At 37.5% G+C, this 18997-nt stretch overlaps 1 protein-coding gene across 1 annotated transcript in view; it reads right to left on the bottom strand.

Moving 5' to 3' along the window:
- Positions 1 to 1032: 1032 nt before the first annotated feature.
- The window catches only part of AGBL3 (AGBL carboxypeptidase 3), an 81401-nt gene continuing 63436 nt past the window's right edge, over positions 1033 to 18997 (bottom strand). The window contains exons 14-17 of the mRNA XM_023737133.1: positions 15557 to 15614; positions 13977 to 14048; positions 4328 to 4559; positions 1033 to 1459 (exon numbers count right to left, since the gene is read on the bottom strand). Coding sequence (XP_023592901.1) covers positions 1033 to 1459; positions 4328 to 4559; positions 13977 to 14048; positions 15557 to 15614 — 789 coding nt within the window. The remainder of the gene's footprint in view (positions 1460 to 4327; positions 4560 to 13976; positions 14049 to 15556; positions 15615 to 18997) is intronic.

Below are 18997 nucleotides of genomic sequence, written 5' to 3'. Positions count from 1 at the left end.
GGGGACAAGGAAGCTGGTGATAGGGAACCCAAGGTTGAGTAAGGATATTGTTAATGTGTTGTGAGATTGTTAACCATTGTCATAGGGCCACATTTGTAGTAACTGTTAAATGAGAAACTATTTTGTTCTATAAGCCTTCATCTTAAGTGAGAACAACAGCACAATTGGAAGAGCGTAGTCAATGTCACTGAACTGTGTATGAAGAAATTTTTGAAATGGTGCATCTTTGGCTATGTGTATTTTCACCAAAAAAAAAAGAAAAAAAGGTTGAGAATTTAGAGGGTTAATATGTTGTGGGGTTGTTAACCAACGTCATAAAACAACATGTGTACTACTGTTTCATGAGAAACTGTTTGTTCGTAAGCCTTCACCTGAAGTACAATAAAATATAAAAAAAAAAATTATAATCTATGCATGTCAGTGCCTTTTTGTGCTCCATTTTTGCTCTGTACAATTGGTACCTTCTCCTCTAATTGTCAGAGGTGCACAACTTAGCACTTTGCTATGCTCCACCATATTCTATAATTATTTTAATCATGTATGTTTTATACATACAATTAGACTGTAACCTTCTAACGGGGAGAAATGTTTTTTATATCCCCAGTGGTTTCTAGCATAGTAACAGAAATTCAGTAAATGACATTGGTTGACTGATCCATTAAAGTGCCTAGGAGGGGGGTTCAAGTCAGTTATAGTACATGTCGTTCCTACCTTGGGTTCTTAGTTTTTTGGTATTGTATTAATAACTCATTTTGGAAGAAATCAAAAGCTCAGAGATTTCTTTTTCCATGTTGACAAAAATAAAATATCTAAGTAGTTTTAAATTTTCTATATTTTCCCTGGGTTACTCTGTAAATCTCTGAAAGATGTTCCTACTAAAGAAGATGGGATATCTAGAATTTGTAGTTTAGGATATGCACGGGGGAAGGGCAGGGGAGTGGAAAAGGAGAGCTCTTGTGTTCCTTTTTTTCTTTAACAATGTAAGCACATGTCATCTTTCATCCATGTTTTTCAGAGAAGCACAAAGCTGGGTTAATTACTCCTTCCGAACTTCACATGGAAGGTGGGTTGTCCATCATTCTTATTTGGTTTCTCGTCCTTCTTGTTTTCAGTTAGATGGGGGGCTACATGGGCCGAGCTTTGCGGGCTGGATTCTTTAGCTTGAAGACTCTTATCTTTTGTAATATTTGCATCCGTCTCACCACTTGAGGAAGGGGTCTCCCATTTACTGCTGAAAGGCTTCTTGTATTCAGTCTTTATGGCCCAGACTCCAGGATATTTTTTCCTGTTCTTGGGGTCTTTGAGAGGTGATAGACTTTCACGTGACTTCTGGGACATAAACTGGAACCATTCTGAAGAGTTTGTCACAAGATCCCTTTGAGCTAGAAAAAGGGGATTTCTGGATGATGCCCATGATGAGCTGTTCTTCCTTATATTCATGCAAGTAGCTGGCTTTAGTCTAGGGAAGAAATAAATACATGTGTTTTTGCCCAGCATGGACTCCACTTTGTAGTCTTAGATATTAGTCACAATATAACCCGTATTTTTTTCCTTTGGTGAGTTCATCCTCCCTTGACTATTTTTATGGTGGTAAAAATATATATAACAAAACATTTGCCAATTCAATAAATTTTACATGTACAATTCAGTGATGTCGAGTACATCTATCATGTTGTACAATCATCATCACTATCCTTTTCCAAAATCTTCCACCACCGTTAACAGAAACTCAGTGCCTCCTAAGCAAAGACTCTTCCTTTCGCCTTACCTCCCTCCCCCTCTGCCCCAGTAATCACTAAGAAACTTTGGTATCTACATATCTCCCTAATTCCTATAAGTGGGATCATACAATCTTTAGCCTTTTGTGACTAACTTATTTTGCTCAGCATAATGTGAAGTATAGAAACTTTACCCTCCTTTTTGTTCCTTTTCACTCTCCCATTTATAATATGATTGTATTAAATATTTCCTTTATACACATCTAGAAACACATCACAGTTATAAGATTTTCTTTAACCATCAAATGTAATTTGAGAAACTCTCATTCCTAACTGATCTAACAGATATCAGTTTATTCTCTAAATAATAATAACAACAAGGTAGTTGTGATAACAGCTATGGATAAGTGACATGAATTACAGCTATGTTATAAGGGATGACAGGAGGGAGGAATAGGGTATAGTCTGCTATAAGGTACCTGCACTAGCTATGAAGCAGTATAGTGGACTTAGATTAGTTGTAAATGTATATTGAAAATACTAGGACAACCACTAAAAAATATTAAATTAAAAAAACAGTATAATTGATATCCTAAGAGAGGAAAAAGATGCGGTTATATAAAATGTTCACTTAAAAGCAGAGAAGGCAAAAAAAAAAAAAAAAAAGTAGAAAACAAAACAATAAAAAACAAAGAACAAGGGCAATGAATAAAAAACAGTTACAGATATGGTAAGTATTAAACCAAATACACCCACTCCTCACTTATTGACATGGTTAGGTTCCAAAGACCAGGTCGTTATGGGAAAATTGATGTTATGTGAAAATGGAGGATGACCACATCGGATCACAAAATGGAGGATGACTACATCATTACATAATTGCCAAATTACATCATTACATAACTGCCAAACCAGTGAGAATCATGGCCCAACCAAGTTGACACGTCACCTTAACCATCACAGACAGCATTGCTCTAGCCTCACACCTTGGCATTCATCACTGCCAGATGTACATCATTAATGTGCCAAACAGTCAGATAGCAGATTTTTTACTATTGTCATAAATGCAAATGTCAGATAACGAGATAGTCAATAAGTGAGGAGTAGGTGTATATCAATAATTACTTTAACTGTGAATGGTATAAATAGACGAATTAAAAATAGATACTGTCAGAGTGGATAAAAACACAAGACCCAACTATCTGCTGTCTACAAGAAACCCAATTTAAATACAAAGACAAAGATAGATTTAAAGTAAAGGGATGGAGAAAGGTACGCCATGCTAACAATAATCCAAAGAAAGCTGGAGTAGCTATATTAGTTTCAGACAAAGTGGAATTCAGAGCAAGGAAAATTATCAGGGGTAAACGTGACATAATGATAAAGGAATCAATTCTCCAAGAAGACATAACAATCCTTAATGTGTATGCACCTAAAAACAGTGTCAAAATATGTGAGGCAGGAACTGATAGAACTGCAAGGATAAATAGATCAATTCACCATTAGTTGGAGATCCGTCTATCAGTAATTGACAGGTTCACCAGGCAGCACATTAGTAAGGATACAGCTGAAATGAACAGCACCGTCGATCAACTAGATCTAATGACATATATAGAATACTTCATCCAACAACAGCACAATATACATTCTCTTGAGCTCACATGGAATATTCACCAAGACTATATGCACACACACACACACACACATATATATTTACAAATCCTGGTGGTGCAGTGGTTAAGCACTCGACTGCTAACTGAAGGGTTGGTGGTTTGAATCTATCAGCCAGTCTGTGGGAGAAAGATGTGGCAGCCTGCTTCCGTAAAGATTCCAAAACCCAAATCAAACCCACTCCCGTGGAGTCGATTCTGACTCATAACAACCCTGTTGGAGAGAGCAGAACTGCCTCATGGGGTTTCCAAGGCTGTAATCTTTGTGGGAGCAGACCGCCACATCTTTCTCTCGCGGAGTGGCTGGTGGATTTGAACTGCCAACCTTTCAGTTAGCAACCCAATGGGGCAGTTCTACTCTGTCCCATAGGGTCGCTGTGAATTGGAGTTGACTTGAGGGCAGTGGGTTTGCTTTCTTTTTTATATCAGCTTGCTGACATGGTGTTGATTGGTAATCCTATTCATTTTGGGTTAAGAAAAGAGCAGACAACTTAAGTACCAGTCCTATAATTACATTCAAATGTTATATTCATCAGCATAATAATTCTGCTAGCTGTTGTAGCACGTTAACTAGTCTTTCCTGGTCAGAGAAGGATTGATGTCCAAGATAGTTTACCAAAGGTGTGATGGCCTCATTCTTTGCTTATTCTCACATTGCCCTGTAATCAGTTACTTACTCCAGGTAATGGTATATAAGGATGTTGAACCAGTCAACCAAGGATACGTAAAACAGGGAAAAGGCAGCTATTAAGAAATATACTAAAATAAAAAAAAATCCATTTGATAATATTTAAACGTACAGTGAGGTTACCTGTCAGATGTGGTGTAGCCAGCACCATTTTCAAGAGTCTGCTTTCTAGACTCATGAATTAGTAAAGCTTGCTTCCTTACAAAAGAATATATTTAGTATCCAAGAATGACAAAATTGTACTGACTTACTGATGCTGGATCTGGAAGTTGGCTCTTGGGTTGAATATTTGTTTTATCTCGGGGGTTGGCATGTTTTTTGAGCTTCCCACGATAGGAAGTAGATAATGCAACATTTCTTGCGTTTGAGTTATTCTTTTATCCCTGTAGATTCTCTTTTCATCATCTGTCCAATTTACATCCATCTTCTTGCTTTGGAAAGGTGTGCATCCTTTCATTTTGCTTTTCAAGTTGTGATGCAGATCTGAGGAACAAGCACAAAAATATGTATCATTGTATGAAATGTATTCGTTCAAAAATTATCTATTGAGCATTATTATGTGCCAAGGATTTTATCTAAAAATCTTTGGGCTTCTGAAGCTTCTATTTTAATGACAGGAGACAAAATAAATAATTAAAATATATAGTATGTCACATAATGATAAAATCTGCAGAGAAAATAAAGCTGCTGCTGCCCTTCAGCGCCGACTCACAGACTCCCCGCCTTGCTGCTGAGGGACATGCCTAGACACGTAAGCCACCCTCCCTAATCTTCCCTCCCCCCCAGGAGTTTCCTTGCCCTTGCCCCTTTCTGGTAGCTCCCTGTGCCACCTGCTATAGAAGGTCTCCTGCTGCAAGAGACCAGCCCCACATGCCGACTGTCAATATGGCGGCCCCAATAAATAGCTTGTTGTGCAACACTGCCATCTCGTGGTCATATCTTTTGCCCTGCTCACCCCCGAACTCTTGTGAACTCGCTATTGTATATAGTCCATCATTTTTGTTGATCTTTTCAATGAACCAGCCTTTGGTTTTGTTAATGTTTTCAACTTTTTGCCTTTTCCTTTCTTTGTTGATTTATGCTCTTATTTTTATTATTTCTTTCCTTCTTCCTTGGGTTTACCGTGCTCTTCTTTGCTAGCTGCTTGAAAGGAAGCCTTAAGGCCTTTTTTCTTTTTTAATGCAAACGTTGACAGCTATAAATGGACCACTTAACACTGCTTTCGTTGTGTCCCACAAATTTTGATTTTTCGTTTTGAAATGTTTTCTAACTCACTTTGTGCTTTCTGTTTGTTTTTTGAACCTATGGATTATTTAGAAGTATGTTGTTTAATTTCCAAGTATTTGGGGTTTTCTAGCTATTTTACTGTTATTGATCTTTACTTGAATTCTGTTGTGGTCAGAGATCATATTCTTTATAATATCTATTCTTTTAAATTCATTGAGATTTGTTTTATGGACCAGAATATGATCTATTTTCGTGAACATACTAGATAAAAATGTGTATTCAGAATTTACTGAATGCAGTGTTCTGTTAGCAATTAGGTGACTGATAGTGTTCTTCAGATTTTCTAGTTCTATGAATTATTAAGAAAGGGGTGTTGAAATCTCCTACTATATTTGTGGAATTGCCTATTTCTCCCTTTAATTCTATAAATTTTTGCTTCACCTATTTTGACGCTAAGTGATTAAGTGCAACTCATCCGTCAATTGGTCATATTGCGGTGGCTTGCATGTTGCTATGATACTGGAACCTATCCATCCGTATTTCAAATACCAGTAGGGTTCACTCATGATGACAGGTTTAGAAAAGGCCTGTGTGATCTGCTTCTAGAAATTAGCCAATAAAAACCTCATGAATAACAACAGAACATTGCTTGATACAGTGTTGGAAGATGAGACCCTCAGTTTGAAGGCATTCAAAATACAACTGGGACAGAACTGCCTCCTCAAAGGAGCCCAAACCACCAAACCAAACGTGTTGCTGCCAAGTCAATTCCGACTTACAGTGACCCTAAAAGACGGAGTAGAACTGCCCCATAGAGTTTCCCTCAAAGTAGAGTAGACCTTAATAATGCAGATGGAGGGCCTCCAGGACCTTCATCTGCAGATGTGGCATGACTCAAAATGAGAAGCAACATCAGTAAATATCCATTAATAATTGGAACATGGAATGTACAAAGTATGAGTCAAGGAAAATTGGAAGTTGTCAAAAATGAAAATGAGCGCTTGAAGATTAATATCCTAGGCTTTAGTGAGCTGAAATGGACTGGTGTTGGCCATTTTGAATCTGACAATTACATGCTATGCTGGGAGTGACAAATTGAAGAGGAATGGTATTGCATTCATCATCAAAAAGAACATTTCAAGATCTATCCTAAAGTACAATGCTGTCAGTGATAGGTTAATTATACATACACCTACAAAGACAACCAGTTAATAAGACTATTATTCAAATTTATGCAACAACTGTGAATGTCAAAGATGAAGAAATTGAAGATTTTTATGAACTGCTGCAGTCTAAAATTGATCAAACATGCAATCAAGATGCATTGATATTACTAGTGATGGGAATGTGAAAATTGGAAACAAAGAAGAAGGATCAGTACTTGGAAAATACAGCATAAGTAATAGAAAATGATGCCAGAGATCACATGATAGAATTCTGTGAGACCAATGACTTATTCATCGGAAATACTTTTTTTTTTTTCCAACAACACAAATGATGACTATACATGTGGACCTTGCCAGATGAATTACACAGGAATCAAACTGACTACATCTGTGGAAAGAGATGATGGAGAAGCTCAATATTATCAGTCAAGACAAAGCCAGCTTTCTACTGTGGAATTGACCATCAATTGCTTATAGGCAAGTTCAAGCTGAAGCTGAAGAAAATCAGAGCAAGTCCACAAGAGCGAAAGTATGACCTTGAATACATCCTGCCTGAATTGAAAAACCATCTCAAGAATAGATTTGATGCAGTGAACACTAATGACTGAAGACCAGAAAAGTTGTAGGATGACATCAAGGGCATCATACATGAAGAAAGTAAAATATCATTAAAAAGACAGGGGAGAAAGAAAAGACCAAAATAAACATCAGAAGAGACTCTGAAACTTTTTCTTGAGCATAGAGTAGCAAAGTGAACGAAGAAACAATGACGTAAAAGAGCTCAACAGAAGATTTCAAAGGACGACTCGAGAAGACAAGGCAAAATATTATAACGAAATGTGCAAAGACCTGGAGTTAGAAAACCAAAAGGGAAGAACATTCTTGGCCTTTCTCAAGATGAAAGAACCTAAGAAAAAATTCAAGCCTTGAGTTGTAGTATTGAGAGATTCTATGGGCAAAAAATTGAATGATGCAGGAAGCATCAAAACAAGCTGGAAGAAAAGCATAGTCACTGTACCAAAAAGAATTGGTTAACATTCAACTTTTTCAGGAGGTAGCATATCATCAAGAGCCACTGGTCCTGAAGGAAGAAGTTCAAGCCACACTGAAGGCACTGGAGAAAAACAAGTTTCCAGGAATTGATGGAATACTAATTGAGATACTTCAACAAACAGATACTTCATCTGTGTCAAGAAATTTGGAAGACAGCTATTAGGCCAACAGACTGGAAGATAGCCTGTTTGTGCCCATTCCAAAGAAAGATGATCAAATGGAAAGCGAAAATTATTGAACAGTATCATTAATATTGCATGCTTATAAAATTTTACTGAAGATAATTCAAAAACAACTACAGCAGTACATTGACAGGGAACTGCCAGAAGTTCAAGCCAGATTTAGAAGAAAACGTGGAACAAGGGATATCACTGCCGATGTCACATGTATCTTGTTAGAACACAGAGAATACCAGAAAGATGTTTACATGTGTTTTCTTGACTACACAAAGACATTCAACTGTATAGATAATAAATTATGAATAACAGTCTGAAGAATGGAAATTCCAGAACACTTCATTGGTCTTCTCATGAGGAACCTGTACATAGATCAAGATGCAGTCACTTGAACAGAAGGGGATATTACATGGTTTAAAATTGGAAAAAGCATGCAGCAGGGTTGTATCCATTCATCTTATTTATTCAATCTGTATGCCTAGCAAATAATCTGAGAAGATGGACTATATGAAGAAGAATGTGGCATCAGGATTGGAGGAAGACTCATTAACAACCTTTGATATACAGATGACACAACCTGGCTTGCTGAAACTGAAGATGACTTGAAGTACTTACTGACGAAGGTAGAAGACTACATCTTTCAGTATGGATTACACTAGACTGTGAAGAAAATGAAACTCTCACAACTGGGCCCATAAACAGCATCATGATAACCAGTGAAGAAACTGAAGTTGTCAAGGATTTCATTCTACTTGGATTCACAATCAATGCTCATGGAAACAGAAGTAAAGAAATCAAACAACGTATTGCATTGGGCAAATCTGCTGCAAAAGACTTCTTTAAAGTGTTAAAAAGCAAAGATGTCTCTTTGATGACTAAGGTATTCCTGACCCAAGCTGTGATATTTTCAGGTGCCTCATCTGCAAGCAAAAGCTGGACAATGAAAAAGGAAGACCAAAGAAGAATTGATGCATTTGAATTGTGGTGTTGGTGAAGAATATCGAATATACCATGGGCTACCAGAATAATAAACAAATCAGTCTTGAAGGAAGAGTACAACCAGAATGCTCCTCAGAAGCACGATAGCAAGACTTCATCTCACTTACTTTAGACACATCATCCGGAAAGCTCAATCCCTGGATAAAGATCTCATGCTTGGTAAAGTAGAGGATCAGTGAATAAGAGGGAGATCCTCAATGAGATGGACAGACATAGTAGCTCCATCAACGGGCTCAGACATAGCAATATCTTTTGCTTTCCCTTGCGGTGGTAGTCAGGATAAAGATAATAATAGGGAGATATTAGGAATAAGACAATTAAACAAAATTTTTTCAAGTCTGTATTAAACTAAAATAATTTCCTTCTATATTCAACCCACATAGAAATCAAATAAAGTATATTTCAAAGTCAGGAATAAAATGGCAATCAATTCTCTCTGTTTAGAAAAGCAGTTTTAGTATGATTTGTTAAAATCCTAAACAATAAATAATATCATATTGTTCTCTCTTGGTATTAATTGTAATTCTGTTTAAAAATGAAATGAAAACCTTCTGTTTGTATCCTTGTCTTCTCAGTCCAACTGGGTGTTAGTCTGTTTACAGGACGCTTCAAGGGTGTCACTTTGCAACAGGTCCCATACAAGTCATTTTTCTTGGACTCCATTGTTTCCTGGGTTGGTCTCGCATCAGTTCCTGGAACATGTCTTTGTTGGTCTTTGCTAAGACTCTGTATCAGACTTTCTGAGCTGAAAGAAACTGGGTACTCTCATTTAAATGTCAACAGTGAATTACGCATATAATGTAATGCCATGTTTTATTTGTATATTATGCTTCACAGTATGCAAAGTATTCTCATATATATTATCTTACTCGGGGCTGTCACCTGTGCTGTGATATAGGCAAGATGGCTAATGTTATCCCCTTGTAACACCTGGGGAATCAGAGAAGTTAAGCTATTTGCTCAAAATCACATAGCTAATAAGAGGTAACGACAGGTCTACAATTTACATCTTCTAACTCTAGTACTTTTTTTCTATTACCTTCTCTTGTCTTGATATATCACTTGATTTTTTTTCTTATAGGATATGATCAATAATATATTGTAGAAAATAAATCTTAGTTTAAATTAATTGATTCTAGATCCAAAGATGCCTCACATGTTGGTCTCTTGCCTAATTTTCTAGGTTTCTGGGGCAGGAGAGTTTACATCTTTCATCAGAACCCATTTTAACAAAAACTAAGTTTTAAGAGGAAAGCATGGCATTGAAAGTGAGGAAAACCCTCAATGAGATGGACTGACACAACAGTATCAACAATGGGCTCAAACATATCAGTTTCATGGAGATGGCGCAGAACTTGTGGTTCTATTATATGGAAGGTTGCCGTGAATCAGAGCCAACTGGATGGCAACTGTATCCTCATTCCTAAGGACAGGGAAACACGCCAAGGGGGACAGGCACATAGTCATTGCTTGTTTAGACAAAACTACAAAGTTTAATATCCTTGGACTTCCATTTCCAGTTTTAGGCATTCATTTTATCCTCATGTGATCAATGCTCCCATTGCTACCACAGACAGTAAAACATCTGATAGTCATTCATTCTAAAGTGCTAAATAGTTATACCAGAAGTATTTCTTTTAAAAAAGAAACCCAGATAATGCAATGATAAACACAGAGAAATAAATTTCCAATTAGAGATTAAGGCATCCATTGGAGTCAGTTTGGGGGTATAGAAATCTTCTCAGAATCCTTCAAAAGTTATCATTTGGGCACTTCATATGATAAACAGAATATAAAACTGATCTCGTTACAGACACTATATAGAATAAAAGGAGACATTAGGTTAGCAATTGTTATCAAAAAGTTATTTTTAACTATTGCTTTAATTCAGAATCAAAATCTTATAGATGGAGAAAAAAGAGTGAAGCAGTTAGGTAGAAGAAATTAAATTGTAGGTCTCCTACCTCAAATATTTTTTTAGGAGCCAAGGAGGCACTGGTCTAGGTATTGTCACTAAAAAGAAAAAAATACCATAAAATTTCTGAACTTAAGTTTTAAAATCAACAAAACTTAATTTTTTACTTTCTTGACAATTATGTCTTTCATGTATTTAATGAGTCGAACAGTAACTCTATGTTTAACATTTTGTGGGATGGCCAGGCTGTTTTTCAAAGTGGCTGTATAATTTTACATTCCCACCAGCAATGTATGAAGGTTACAATTTCTCTACATCCTCGCCAACACTTGTTATTGTCTGTCTTTTTAATACTAGCCATCCTAATGGGTGTAAAGTGATATCTCATTGTGGTTTTCATTTGCCTTTCCCTAATGGCTAATGATGTTGAGCATCTTGTCATGTGCTCGTTGGTCATTTGTATATGGTCTTTGGAGAAATGTCTATTGAAATCTAATTTTAAAATTGAGCTATTTGTCTTTTTATTAGTGAGTGTAAAGAGTTCTTTATATACAAGTCCCTTATCAGATATATGATTTGCAAAAGTGTTTTCTATTCGGTGGGTTGTATTTTCACTTTTTTGATAGTATCATTTGTAGCACAAGCAGTTTTAATTTTGATGAAGTCCAATATATCTATTTTTTCCTTTTGTCACTTACTCTTTTGATGTCATATCTAAGAAAACACTGACTAATCCAAAGTCATGAAGATTTACTCATATGCCTTCTGTAATAATCCAATATATCATCCACATGTCTGTCAGTTTGTCATACTGCAGGGGCTTTCGTGTTGCTGTGATGCTGGAAGCTATGCCACCAGTATTCAAATATCAGCAGGGTCACCCATGGCAGACAGGTTTCAGCTGAGCTTCCAGACTAAGACAGACTAGGAAGAAGGACCCGGCAGTCTACTTTTGAAAAGAATTATCCAGTGAAAACCTTATGAATAGCAGCAGAATATTGCCTGATATAGTGCTGGAAGATGAGCCTCTCAGATTGGAAGACACTCAAAATATGACTGGGGAAGAGCTGCTTCCTCAAAGTAGAGTCGACCTTAACGACATAATTAGAGTTAAGCTTTTGAGACCTTCATTTGCTGATGTGACATGACTCAAAATGAGAAGAAACAGCTGCAAACATCCATTTATAATCGGAATGTGGAATGTACAAAGCATGAATCTAGGAAAATTGGAAATCGCCAAAAATGAAATGGAACACATAAACCTCCATATCCTAGGCATTAGTGAGCTGAAATGGACTGGTATTGGCCATTTTGAATCAGACAATCATATGGGCTACTATGCCGGGAATGACAACTTGAAGAGGAATGGCGTTGCATTCATCGTCAAAAAGAACATTTCAAGATCTATCCTGAAGTACAATGCTGTCAGTGACAAGATAATATCCATATGCCTATAAGGAAGACCAGTTAATCTAACTATTATTCAAATTTACGCACCAACCACTAAGGCCAAAGATGAAGAAATTGGAGATTTTTACCAACTTCTGCAGTCTGACTTGATTGAATACGCAATCAGGATGCATTGATAATTACTGGTGACTAGAACGCAAAAGCTGGACACAAAGAAGGATCGGTAGTTGGAAAATATGGCCTTGGTGATAGAAACGATGCCAGAGATCACATGATAGAACTTTGCAAGACCAAAGACTTCTTCACTGCAAATACCTTTTTTCAACAACGTAAACGGCAACTTATTCATTGTCCAGGAGATATATAGGAGACACTTAAATATAAGAGTCTGAAGCTTTCACAAGAGATTAGACCTGGAGATATAAGCTTGGGAGTCATTTCGATAGTAGTTAAAACAAAGAGAATCGATGGTATCTTTAGGAGAGTGTGTAGAATGAAAATAGAAAGCCAGAGGCAGAAGCTTGTGGAGCTATATTCATGGGTTAGAAAAAGGAGTAAGTACTTAAAAAGGAGACTGAGTAGGAATGATGGTTCTATTTATATACATGGACACACAGATATGTATATGTATATATGTTCCTATATACACATGCAAAAAATATATACATAATGTATATATATATATATTTTGTATATTCTGAATGAAAATTGAAATTATAGAGGGCCTGCCTGCCAAAGGTATAGATGACAAGATGCTTAAAGGTACAACAAGTATGACATAATGAATAGCTCCTGAGAGGCTGAATCTAAGGAGATCAAATCTAAGAGGAAAAAGTTTAAGACCCAGCATAGTCAACTACAATACCAACCGTAGAAGTAGAGAGGAGAGGAGACACAATTTACCAGCAGCAGTATGAAAACAAAATTTTGAGGTTTGAGTAGTTGTAAAATCAATCCGTTAATAGTAGAGGATACTTTTCAAAAGAACAAACGCGACCTGAGATCGTGTTGATGGAAATCTAGTATCTAGAACGAAGTAAACGAGAATGCTGATTTACTGGGCACTCGGTAGGTGACAGCTGCACTACTGTGTCCCGTTTCATTCAAGCTGGAAGAGTTACACAGAAGAAGCTGAAATAAGATGGTAAATGGACTTGATCCTGTCATCTTAGGAATGGTTGAAAGAAATGGAAGGAAAATTTCAGGGAAATAAATGATAGGATTTTAAAAGATTCTTAAGATCAAGTAGAAGAGGCATTACAATTGTTCTCATTATTTTAAGGAGAATCAGGGAAAACTAGTCAGTCAGAATTGTTTTCCTTAAAGACCTGTATCTCTTTATTTTATGGTCCTAGAGAGGGCAGGAGCCCTGGTGGCTCAGTGGTTAAGCACTCGTCTGCTAACCGGAAGGTCTGTGGTTTGAACCCACCAGATGCTCCTAGGGGAAAAAGACCTGGTGATCTGCTCTCATAAAGATTTCAGCCTAGGAAGCCCTATGGGGCAGTTCTACTCTGTCCTATAAGGTTGCTATGAGCTGGAATCCCCTTGATGGCACACAACAACAGCGACAGTAACTTGTCAACAAATGCAGTCAGTCAAAGGCTGAATGAGATGAGAGTTCTTTCAATGTTCCTCTCTGCTTTAATATTCAGTGAGATGGGAACGGAAAGAAGAGATAATGAGTTGAATGTTTTTTTTTTGCCTAGATAAAATTACAAGGAAGCAAACAGACATATAAGGAATTTCTACTGGTTTCCCCTATGTATTTCTAGAGTTACAGAGGAAAACAAAAATTTGAGTTTCAAAATTTCTGGGAAGGTGATCTGTTCCTTGACCATTTGATTTGAAGACAAACTTTTAGTTCCTTACATGTCGATTTTTATCAGATGTGTGTATTACAGTTCATCTTCAGATGATAGGTGACCACTCACTACTCTATTCCCATTTTACTCACCCAAACCTTGATTAGGGAATTGTCTTCCGAAATACTCAAATATATATTCTCCTGATCCATGTGGCCTTGTACCTACAGGAGATGGTAAAAGATCATTAGTAGCATAAAAATAATTTTTTGACCCTACTAATTTCATATTTTTCTAAATTAAAAATGCTATCAAAAAAAGTAGAAACAGTTAACTCAATGCTATTAAGATAAACAGTCCACAAATCTTATGAATTTATGTTGCATTTTTACAATTTATAGCAAATGTCTTAGAAATACACATACCCTTTAGGCGAGCAATTCACTTTCTAGGAATTTATTCTAAAGAAACAATTAAGAACACCCACATATAGAGAGTTATAAGGTTCATCATTGTTGTTTACAATAGAAAAAACTGGAAACAAACTAGAGGCTTAACAATGGGGAATGACTAAATACATGAAGGGTCAATAATACAATGGAATACTTTGCCGTCACTTGTCAACGTGAAAAGAGATTTATGATATACCATAATTTTAAATGAAAAAGTCAATCACAAAACAACAAGGAGATTATGATTAATTCATACAACATGGAGTATATGTGCATAGATGCAGAAAAACTTCTGAAATAAATATTCTAAAAGTGATTTTTACTTTATTCACTTATTTTTACTTCTAAGTTTTTGTATTAAATGTTTAACAAAATACATAAAAATGATGAATTGCTTACCTAATCACTATCAGAAAGAATAGTCTATTTAAAGTTCAAGTGAATTAACCATTGCATCTTAGTTGTGATACCCAAACCAAACCTGCTGCCATCGAGTCGATTCTGACTATAGCGACGCTATAGGACAGAGTAGAACTGCCCCAAAAGGTTTCCAAGGAGTGGCTGGTGGATTTGAACTACCAACCTTTTGGTTAGCGGCCAAATGCTAACCACGGCACCAGCAGGGCTCCTAGTTATGATCGAGTTCTCCATTTTCCTTGGTGTGGTTCTTACCTCCTTTTCTACTTTCAACTTTTTCTACTTTTATTATATCATAAACAAAAATAGATATATGTACATGTTTACATATTCTTAAATAAGGTACCTCAAATACTTTTTGGAAGTAGGTGGGGTATAAATGTATAATACATTACTACATATACACATTCAATTAAAGAATTATATTAGGTAAAAATAAAATCTTGCTTAAACTGTATTAATTCTTTCAAAGGACCTCAACTGAAGACAATGAGATAAAAATGAAGAAAATAACACCACAGTTGCTAGAGAGTCAGTTAAAGGTTAATACCAGACTTAGAAGTTTTCCGAAGAAGTGAATGCACAGTCTAAAATTTATCTCCTGGGCTCATCCTCTATTGTGTTGTGAAATGAAGAGGAACAAGATGGTTTTCAAAACATAAAACCATTATACTCTCTCTGGGGGAAAACCTTTCAAATCACAGACATCTCTCAAGTACATAGACTACCCCAAACCTCCAATATAAGTGGCCACTCCTTTCCTTCTGCCTCCTTGGAACCCTGTATAGACTCTGTCCTTGCACCTATAATGCAACACTTAGCTTGAATTAATTCTTCACCAGACATTGGAGGCAGAACCTTACCTTTCAAATCAGCATTCGATTCGTTGTGTCTTTGCTGTAAATGTTCTCTACCGCAAACCTAATGCAGCACAGAACCAGAAGGAAAACCACATTATATTATTAAACATGAATATGTAGAATCTTTCCTATGTGATTTATGGTAGAGTGGGTTTTCAACAAACATTGTCTCACTTTATCTTCATTGATTTAGAATGGCCCCAAACAGCTTTTAAATCAGAACCTTCTAACATCTTTCACAACACAACTTTTCTCCTGTAGCAATGAGTGGAGGAAGATATTGATAATAGATTTTGACACTAAAGGAAGTTTTAAAAATTTCCACTTAACTAGAACTTATTCATGGTGAAAAGGAGACAAAAATGTATACTTACAATCTCACTTACTTAAATCACAAGAATAAAGATGTAAGAACAGTGTGAAATAGGTGAAAATATATAAAATTGTATGAAAATATATAAGCAGATTATAAAATTGTGCTTATGTAAAAATTATAAAAAATATTTTCTTGAAGCTTGTAAAGAAGGCTAGAGTGAGAAAAAGTATACACATATGACGTTGTTTTCTGTCTGGAAAGGAGTTGCCAATATGACCCCATTATGGATTGAATTGTATCCCCCCAAAATGTCTGTCGACTTGGCTAGGCCATGATTCCCAGTATTGTGTGATTGTCCAACATTTTGTGATCTGATGTGATTATCTTATGTGTTGTAAATCCTACCACTATGATGTTAATGAGGCAGGATTAGAGGCAGTTACGTTAATGAGGCAGGACTCAATGTACAAGATTATGTTGTGTCTTGAGTCAATCTCTTTTGAGATATACAAGAGAGAAGCTAGCAGAGAGACAGGGGGACCTCATATCACCAAGAAAGTAGTAGCAGGAGCAGAGTGTGTCCTTTGGACCCAGGATCCCTGTAATGAGAAGCTCCTAGGCCAGGGGAAGATTGATGACAAGGACCTTCCTCCAGAGCTGACAGAGAAAGCCCTCCCCTGGAGCTGGCACCCTGAATTCAGACTTCTATCCTACTAGACTATGAGAGAATAAATTTCTGTTTGTTAAAGTCATCCACTTGTGGTATTTCTGTTATAGCAGTACTAGATGACTAAGACAGAATTTGGTACCAGGAGTGGGGTGCTGCTCTAACAGATACCTAAAATGTGGAAGCAGTTTTGAAACTGTGAATGGATAGAGACTGGAAGAGTTTTAAAGTGCCTAATAGTAAAAGCCTAGATTGCCCTGAAGAGACTGTTGTTGGAATTATGGACGTCAGAGACAATTCTGGTGAGGACTCAGAAGAAAGTGAGGAGAGCTGTTACACTGGAGATGGTGCAGACGGGAGCAGCAGACAAATGGCAGCAGCAGAACCAGGAGACCCGTGCCAGTCAGCAACGGAGCCAACTCATGCAGCAACAGAGCTGAGCGTCTTTGCATAGGAGGTATCCTGGTGGAATGGGGTGCCTTTGGGCACTTATCAGTGGAGCTAGGCTTGCTGACCCACGGAGCAAGGGAGTTGAGTGCCCTCTGGCCGAAGTTTACTGGTGGAGTAGGGTGCCTCCAGGCACTTATTGTTGGAGCTAAAGAGCTTCGGAACACTTACCCCAGCAGGGCAGACACAGGCAGTAAGGCCGAAGGGGTCAAGAGGCCAAGGAACCAGGAAGCAGAAGTTGAAGAGGCAAGGAACACAGGAAGCAGAGCTGCCTCAGTTTCAAAGGGTAGGGCCATGACCTCTGGGGTCTCAGAGGGTGGAGTTGCCACTCAGATGGACTAGGAGAATGGGGCTGCCCAAATTTGAGGGAGCAGAGTTGCCATTCCAGTGGGCCTAGAAGGTGGAGCTGAAGCTCAGGGCTAAGGGGCCTCCACTCAGAATTTGGAGGGTGCGGCTAATACCTAGAGTCTGGAGGGCAGGGCCATTGTCTAAAAGGTCTCAGAGAATAGAGGATAATTTTCAAGCCTTGAGGGCTAATGTAATGTGTTCTGCTGACTTGCTTGGTGCCTGTAATCCCTTCTTTCCCTCCAATTTCTCCCATTTGTATTGGAAATGTCGATTCTGTTTGTTCCACCATTGTACTTTGGAAGCAGATGACTTGTATTCTAGATTTCACAGATGAAGATGAATTTTTGGATTTTGGACTTGGAGTTGAATTAAGACTTTTCCTATAATATGATGGGATGAATGTGTTTTACATGTGACAAGGGAATGCATTATGGGGGCCAAAGGGTGGAATGTTACAGATTGAATTGTGTCCCCCAAAAATGTCTGTCAACTTGGCTAGGCCATGATTCCCAGTATTGTGTGATTGTCCAACATTTTGTGATCTGATGTGATTATCCTATGTGTTGTGAATCCTACCTCTATGATGTTAATGAGGTGGGATTAGAGGCAGTTATGTTAATGAGGCAGGACTCAATGTACAAGATTAGATTGTATCTTGAATCAATCTCTTTTGAGATATACAAGAGAGAAGCTAGCAGAGAGACAACGGGACCTCATACCACCAAGAAAGTAGTGGCAGGAGTAGAGGGTGTTCTTTGGACCCAGGATCCCTGTAATGAGAAGCTCCTAGGCCAGGGGAAGATTGATGACAAGGACCTTCCTTCAGAGTTGACAAAGAGAGAAAGCCTCCCCCAGGAACTGGCACCCTGAATTCGAATGGATTTCTAGCCTACTAGACTGTGAGAGAACAAATTTCTGTTTGTTAAAGCCATCCATTTGTGGTATTTCTGTTATAGCAACACTAGATAACTACGATAGACCCAGTAGGACTAATAGACACAAAACAGTGTAGAATCACAATTGACTAATCTTGAATAGTCTACACATCGTTATGTGACCATGAAAACATTTTAAATGCTTCCAAACTTTTGTATCTGCATCTTAGGCATATTGATATTATAAAGAACTCTCCTAAAGGGCCTGAAAACCTCCAACCTTTCAGTTAGCAGCCAAGCACATTAACAATTTACACCACACAGCAACTCCTGTATATAATAAAACCAAAAACAAAAAACAGAAAAAACCTCATTGCCCTTGAGTTGATTCTAACCCATAGTGACCCTATAGAATAAAGTTGTCCCATAGGGTTTCCTAGGCTGTAATCTTTATGGAAGCAGACTACCACATCTTTCTCCGGTGAAGCAGCTGGTAGATTCGAACTGCCAGCCTTCCAGTTAGGAGCCGAGCTCTTAACCACTGTGCCACCAGGGCTCCTCCCATATATAATGTTATTGTTGTTAGGTGCTGTCCAGTCGGTTCCGACTCATAGTGACCCTATGTAATACACCACTATTCCTCTTCAAGATGTCATTCCTGGCATAGTAGACCTCATGATTGTCCGATTCAAAATGGTCAATACCAGTCCATTTCAGCTCACTAATGCTAAGGATATTGATGTTTATGGGTTCCATTTCATTTTTGACAATTTCCAATTTTCCTAGATTCA

This window comes from Trichechus manatus, unplaced genomic scaffold, assembly GCF_000243295.1.
Source record: "Trichechus manatus latirostris isolate Lorelei unplaced genomic scaffold, TriManLat1.0 scaffold00097, whole genome shotgun sequence".
Lineage (NCBI taxonomy): Eukaryota > Metazoa > Chordata > Mammalia > Sirenia > Trichechidae > Trichechus > Trichechus manatus.
This window is presented reverse-complemented; position numbering and strand designations above follow the sequence as displayed.